Source organism: Branchiostoma belcheri, unplaced genomic scaffold (assembly GCF_001625305.1).
Source record: "Branchiostoma belcheri isolate BF01 breed outbred unplaced genomic scaffold, Haploidv18h27 scaffold82, whole genome shotgun sequence".
Taxonomy (NCBI): domain Eukaryota; kingdom Metazoa; phylum Chordata; class Leptocardii; order Amphioxiformes; family Branchiostomatidae; genus Branchiostoma; species Branchiostoma belcheri.
The window spans coordinates 49,532-56,723 of NW_017804487.1; the positions used below are offsets into that span (position 1 = coordinate 49,532).

The 7,192-nt window shown below is 39.8% G+C and overlaps 1 protein-coding gene across 2 annotated transcripts; it reads left to right on the forward strand.

Annotated features, from left to right (window-relative positions):
• The first annotated feature begins 38 nt into the window (after nt 1–38).
• Nucleotides 39–4,011, forward strand: LOC109486728 (MORN repeat-containing protein 4-like). 2 transcript variants are annotated; one of them, XM_019790616.1, is made up of 5 exons: nt 39–58; nt 728–806; nt 2,023–2,137; nt 2,703–2,812; nt 3,830–4,011. In XM_019790616.1, exons 2-5 carry the CDS (start codon nt 740–742, stop codon nt 3,976–3,978), a joined length of 441 nt encoding a protein of 146 aa, XP_019646175.1. In that variant the 5' UTR covers nt 39–58; nt 728–739; the 3' UTR covers nt 3,979–4,011. The 2 variants fall into 2 exon arrangements, with proteins under 2 accessions (XP_019646175.1, XP_019646174.1); XM_019790615.1 differs by lacking the exon at nt 39–58 and adding an exon at nt 94–332.
• Nucleotides 4,012–7,192: the final 3,181 nt, after the last annotated feature.

The window sequence follows — 7,192 nt, forward strand, 5'->3', positions numbered from 1 at the left end:
ATGACACAGCTGGGTACGACGTCATCAGATGGTGCTGACATGTGACGTCACCATTAAGGTACACACCCGGAAATTAAACATTGGCGGGGCCAGACGAGTACTGCAACACCGTAGCAAGAGGGAAAGACACAAACTGACATTTAAGACTGACTCTGACTCCCAGGGGCACGCGACGTGTCAGGACACAGCCGACAACACCACCTCTAGACCAAAAGGTCCAGGAGTGACCAGGACCCATTGCATTAATTTGGGCGCTGGGCAGTTGGTGATGTTATAACGAACTTGCTGTTCCACATCAACGTTAACGCTACCTTCATGCAGTTACAGAGCAGGTAAATTTACAAAGCTTAAAACATGACGAATCTCTGTCCAGAAAAACAGTGGTATAATAATAAATTATAACAGTGGTTGCTTTATCTAGCAATATTTTCTTTTGCTGAAGTTTTGGCACTTTGTGGTCCTGTTTGTTGAAATGGTTACATGTAACAATGTCACCTCACCTATCCCTAAGGTAACAGAACACCCTTTGCCAACTTCTTATAACTGTAGGTATTTAAGGGAAAAATTGCAGGAAAGCTTGGGACGCTCCAAAAACTGAGGTGAAAACGTGCAGCATCACCCAGCCAACGGGAAATGATTGGTTCGGCCAAATTATCACTGGCTTCTCCATTTTGTGTTGCTTCGAATGATTTACTAGTACCTCAGTCTGTTTCTTTGTTTATACCAGGTGTGATTTGACATGACCACAAGAGCCTCTTACAAGTATGGGGAAGGGGAGGAGTATCATGGAGAGTGGAATGTACATGGTGAGTTTGATTTTTACCTCTGGGGAAGGAGATATTCTTCTGCAGAAGGGTTTTGTGGTCAACGTACGTTTTCATGTTCGCAGCTGTATCTCACGGTGGTATACTCGATATACGTTTTGTCATTGGGCTGCAGATGATGCACGTCCTCTTTTTTTAATTGTATATGAAATAAAACATGTTGACCGCCTGTCATGCCCGTAGCCAGGATTTTGAATGGGGGGTTCTTCCCACTGCTTAAGGGACCAGCGAGCACCATAGGCATGAGGTTCCTAGGGGGGTCCGGGGGCATGCTCCCCCTGGAAATTTTGAAAAATGAACCTTTTGAAATGGCATTCCTGCGTTTTATTTTTATTTATGTCACAGAAAATATCAGAGATAACTTTTTTCAATAGCAAAGTCAGCAGTTTTCCTATGAGTATGATTCCAGCCTCGCTGGTGACACGAAACAGTTCATCTTTTAAAGAAAAATCTTGGACCTTTAGATAAAAAGTGGACGAAAAAGTGGACCTTTGAGCCTTGTGGGGGTTCTTCCTTGGATACGGGCATGCCTCTGGACACCCCCATTTCCATGAAAAAGGTCATGCTTTCATGGCTTTGGATGGATTATCGTGAATCTTGATAGGTGAGCATGTCTTGATGAGAACCTGACAACAATTTAATTTTGGGACACCTGGCGGCTTGTTATATGGTACTGCAGCAAAACAGCCAATTTTGATATCCCATGATCTGGACATGCTAAGGTCACGAATGTTAAACTTAGACGGTCAGAAGTGCATGTGATTGGAAAGAAGTGAAAGAAGTTTTGGCTCCAAAGCAGCTTGTTCTGGAAATGAATATGCAGTACCATAATATACATAGGCTGAGGAAATTCTACAAATCTGCTCATTAATCAGTTCCATGATAGAACTTTTTAAACTTGTGACGTGATTTGAAGAAAAAGAGGAACATCGGCCAGGTATTGCTTATGTAAATTAATGCCTAATTTGCATAATTCTATGATTTGATAACTTGGTAACTGCCAGGAATTACATCCTTGCTGCATTTGGAAGTTAAATCTAAGTCAATTCAGAACATCATCAAACATAACCTTAGTCAGGACCTCATTAGCATAATTTATGAGGAAATGCTAGAATAGAGAGTTTCAAACAGTGTATATATCTTTAATATATATAAATATATATAAAATATATGATAACATCCATTTTTTCACCATCAGGAAAACGGCATGGTCTTGGGCACCTAACGCTTGCGAATGGTACCAAATACACAGGCAGGTTTGAGAATGGCTTCTGTAGTGGGCATGGAGTCATGAGCTTTGCTGATGGGTCCAGGTACGTATACTTGCATGATCTTAACATGACAAAAATCTGAGTAGAGTCTTCCTGACAATCTCCAACTAGGATTGCAACTTGCCAGTGTGTGTTACTAAAAACTGTGTACTAGTATTTATACTAAAGTTAACTCAATATTCAGATCATTTTTATGTTCCTATGTTACTTGAATTAACACTGCTTTGTGTACATAAAATTGTAGGGGTTCACATAATTTTTGAAAGCACTTACAGGTGTAAGTAGTTTCACCGACTTTTTTTTAACCACTATAAATTCTTGAGCTTACTGCAGCTGACACAACATGCAGTTTTTCTTAAATCGTTTTTCTTGTGAAAACATCAAAACATCAGAAGAGTAGTGTGTGCTTGACCATGGCTATGACTTAATGATGAAAGAGAGCCATATGAAAGCTGCATCTTCAGCTATTGAAAAGCATTTTGCTTAACAAGTCTGTATCATGCTTTGGGTTCCAGGTCAAGAATGTGTGAAGGATCACAACATTTGATTTTGCTTCTCACATAACATTGAATGACAGCAGTTGTGATTTGTGTATATGTGTGTGCAGATATGAAGGTGAGTTTGCAGGAGGCAGGTTCTCTGGAGTTGGGGTGTTCACCCGCTGTGATGGGATGAAATTTGAGGGAGAGTTCCGCGATGGAAAAGTCAATGGCCTTGGTAAGAAGATTAGTCCAAATGACTAGGATAGGGACCTTTAAGCTTAGGCCACACCACTTTGATTTGTTGGTTCTCAGATTTTTTCAGAAAAAATATGAAGCGACAGGGCGAAAAAAATTAAGAAAAGTTTAGGCATCCTATTATAGCCCCAAATGCTACAATAAGAGCCATGAAGTCAACACAAAAGGCTGGGTTAATATTTAAACAATGAATTTTGAACTTTTAATCATACCACTGCATTGATAGATGGAAAAACTGTAACAACTAGGAAGAAAAGGACTTTCCTCAACTGTTGAGGGCAAAATATGAGGATATTTGAGTTGATTCAGAACCAGAATCTTTTCTCCCTGCTTTTTTATTTTTATTTTTGCACATCAGAAAAAAATGAGAGGCGAATCCAAGAACCAACAAATTAGATTGGTATGGCTTTACAGTTGTGCAGTTGTACAAAGGACCATAATTTAAAGATCATTTTGATACAGGTCCAACAACAGACCATTTATTGCCGGTATAAACACATTCATCCCTCCTCTACATCCAACACAGTTCTCCTGGCAGTGTTACTAGTAACTACCCTAAAAGATCTGTGTTGTGTATTAGTTACGCTCCCTCTAGATGTCCCTTTGGTCAGGTTTGTGTTGCAGGGTAGGAGATGAAAACAAAAACATCTTGGTTTCTCCCATATTTTGTCTAAGCATTCTCCATAAACAAAAACTTACCGTAAAGTTTATTATTGTTTTTCTCATTATTGATGGAGTTCAGAAGAACATGTTAATTGGTCGAATTGTTTAGGCACAGGTTTAGGTCCGGACCTGTACCTAAACCATTCGACCTAAACCATTCGACCACGGGTTTAGGTCCGGACCTGTACCTAAACCATTCGACCTAAACCATTCGACCACGGGTTTAGGTACAGGTTTAGGTCCGGACCTGTACCTAAACCCGTGTACATGTACCTGTACCTAAGATTTGTTCAGCTACACAGCTCTAACACGTGTAATATGATGTTTCTTCCAGGGCTGCTGACGTTTGCAGATGGGACCCACGGCCTTCCTCGCAACGAGGGTTACTTCCAGGGCAATGAGCTCAAGGAGCGGCGACAGTGTAACGAGGTCATCAGGAAGGCGCGCAATTCCGCGACTGTTGCTAGATCCCAGCATCTTTAAAGTTCCAACATCCATTCCTGGGGGCCTGCATGGGGGGGGGGGGGTCCCGACAACGCTCTACACTAAATTTTGAGAGCTGGCTATGTATTACACTGAATTCAGAAAACCTCTCAATTATGCTTTACATAGAATTAAAACGGCAAACACGCTCTATGCAAAATGCTCCAATTGCGCTCTATGTGAATTAGAGCGGTCTGTCTACACTCTACATAGAATTAAAACGGCCGATTACGCTGTACAGAAAAGGGCATGTGGGAAAAGGGCGTGTGATGTACAATTTCTTCAGATTTTGTTGGCCCACTTTGAGCTTCTGCCAAAACTGCAATTAATTATGTTTACCGAAGGAAAACATATTGTTTTACTCAATTTCTTCTTCTGTTCCAAACACTAACCTCTGACCTGGTTTAACTATTAAGATCTATGTTAACAACTGCTGTACTCTCCACATAACCATGATGGTCAGATGATTGTAATCAAAAAGGACCATCATCTCTGGACTTAAACCTGGGGTTGATAGGTCTGCTGATGGCTGATGCTATGAGTTGGAGGCTGTCGTTAATCCTCTTTTGATAGCATTTCATCTGACCAGGAGGGGGTCCAAATCAGGTGTCTGATGAGAGAGGACAAATTACCACGGCAAAAAATGTCTATGTCCCTAGCACTGGACCCTGTTATATGATCATTATACTACATGTACATGATAAAATAACAGCTGGCATGTCTAAAGCACATTCATTCTTTCAGTACTACCAGCACATGTATGTTTTTTTTTTCGCTTCTGGAAAGTGCCAAGAGTTTTTTTTTTCTTACATGAGGCCATGTTGATTACCAGTATATGGATGACATCCGCGCGCGCATGAATTTTCGGTCCATTCCAAAAAGAAGTTTTGGACCATACTGTAAATTGTTCAAAATGAGGGAGTATATGTCGATTGATGCAAAAAAGTATTGGAGAATGATACTTATGTCATAGAATGCCGAAATCAATTAAGGAAAAAAGAAAATGTGAAGAAATGAAAATGAGTCTATTATTATTTGCCATACTCTTTGTGCTTAGTCATTTGTTCAACCTCTATGACCACGTAGATTTCATAATGAAGGCAACTTTTTTTTCCAAACTTTTTTGCATGCTCGTGTCAGTTTTGGGGTTCCCAGAGGATGTCATCTATATAATCAAATCAACATGGCTTGATGCATGAAAATGATATGACATCTAGCCAAACCAATTTTCCTAATGAAAAGGCAATGATCTGAATTACGTTGAATCAGAATGTAAAAGACTTCTCAAGACAATCATTTAGGTTGAAGATGTACATACAATTATTTTGCAATCAACCTTCTAGATTTTATATGAATTATGATACATGTATAGATGCAATACCTCTATGTAGTAGAGCATACCGCTTTCTATACAAAAAATGTAGATATACTTCCAACTGTAATAAACTGAATCTAGAAACTATTGGCTCAATATTATTTAGATGTTCAAGTTACAGTCTCCAGCCTCTCTGCATACATTTTACAGAAAATGTTTTACAAAAGTAGCATTGAAAATACTTTTTGCCTCCGGGGAAGGAGACATCCTTCCGCAAAAGAGTTAAGTTATTGGTCGACGTTTGTATGTTCGCAGCTGTATCTCACCGGTGGGGTGGGAGGATTTCTCTGGGACTTGGTACATGTATGTTTTGTGATTGGGGTTCAGATGATACACTTTCTGATTTTGGCAAAGCCTCAGGGGGAGTCTAATGGTACAGTATTGTGTGCAGTTTGCAAGAATTCTAGGAATTGTACAGGATTTTATCCACAGGCATGGAATGTCTACACTTCATAGTATTAAATGTCTCACAGCTCTGGAATTTTGCTAAAACACATCTATGCCCACAGTCCTACTTTTAGTGAAATTCCTGGAAACCCTTGGGAAAACCTTTCTGCAGGGATGCCCTACTTTTCTGGGGCTTGTTCACTACACACTCTGGGGAGGGGAGGAGTGTTCTACTGAACTCCAGTCAGTATCTGTCTAGACTTAGCAGGTAACAAGGTACATGTATACTGTCGGTGATGCACATAGGATACTTTATAATAATTTTAATGATATACAATTACCAGTGTTCAGATGCCTAATCAATGTTTATTCGTATACATCGTATGCTGCTGGTGATGACACATAATATTTCATAATAACGAAAGGAAAGTATATATGTATACCTTGTTACCTGGTAAGTCTAGACAGATACAGTGCAGTTCAGGAGGTCACTCCTACCCTCCCCATAGTGTATAGTGAACAAGCCCTGGGACTTATGGAAAGTAGGGCAGGTTTTCCCAAAGACTTGCGACCTCAAATGCTCAAATGTTATTTTTAACAAACTTATGACAGACCACAACGAGGCTTCCCCAAAATCATGACAGTGCCATGCAAACAATAACTCTAACAACAACCACCGTCGACATGGCAATGTATGTTTTCATTGCCAGTCTTGTTACTCCGGGAAGGACGACCTCAGACTAACGCGCTCTGAGGGGCAAATCTCAGTGTGATCGTGAGCTGTTACAGGAGTGCGTAACTCTAACAAGGCCACAAGAAAGGCAAGAAATCACCTACAAGTCGTCTCAGAAATTCAAAACTTTATTCACCTGTGTTGGTTACAGTATTTCAAAAGTTTTGATTTCTAACAACAAACATTTTTTTGTAAGCGTTTGTAACAGAACATTCATTAGCAGCTTTATCATTACTGCACACGAAGTATTTCGTTGATAGTTGAAAGCAAACGACAAACGCCATGTGTTGTAGAACTACAGTACTATAGGTCGAACTTTTGGTACCCTCCTTTGGCTACTGAATACCCGAGGCTGCGCTGGTGACCAAATAACTTCTGGGTGTGACAATACTGTAACTTTTTTACCGGGGACATGATGCGTTTTTTTTTTTTTTAATTCTTAATTTTTTTTTCAAAATCGGTTTTGTAGTAAACCCTACCCATCAGTGAGAAGAATTTTCCCACAGCTGGTTACCTGGTGAAATATTACAGTCTGGGCAGAACATGTCGCACTGTAAACATGTTGCGACAACGTTGATTTTTTCTTTTTTTTTCTTTTTTTTCTTTTTTTTTATATAATAACAAAACAGTATGTTATAAAACAAGTTGTGCATTTTTCGTTAACGTCATGGAATGGCGTTAATTTGGCGTGCTCTGTTCGATTTGTCACGCCTAAAGAT

What these genes read in the sequence shown, in the direction of transcription:
- LOC109486728 (XM_019790616.1), top strand. Translation starts at nt 740, where the DNA reads ATGACCACAAGAGCCTCTTACAAGTATGGGGAAGGGGAGGAGTATCAT. An exon ending in AGCTTTGCTGATGGGTCCAG is followed by an intron (nt 2,138 to 2,702) that starts GTACGTATACTT and finishes ATGTGTGTGCAG; the next exon opens with ATATGAAGGTGAGTTTGCAG. An exon ending in TGGAAAAGTCAATGGCCTTG is followed by an intron (nt 2,813 to 3,829) that starts GTAAGAAGATTA and finishes TGTTTCTTCCAG; the next exon opens with GGCTGCTGACGTTTGCAGAT.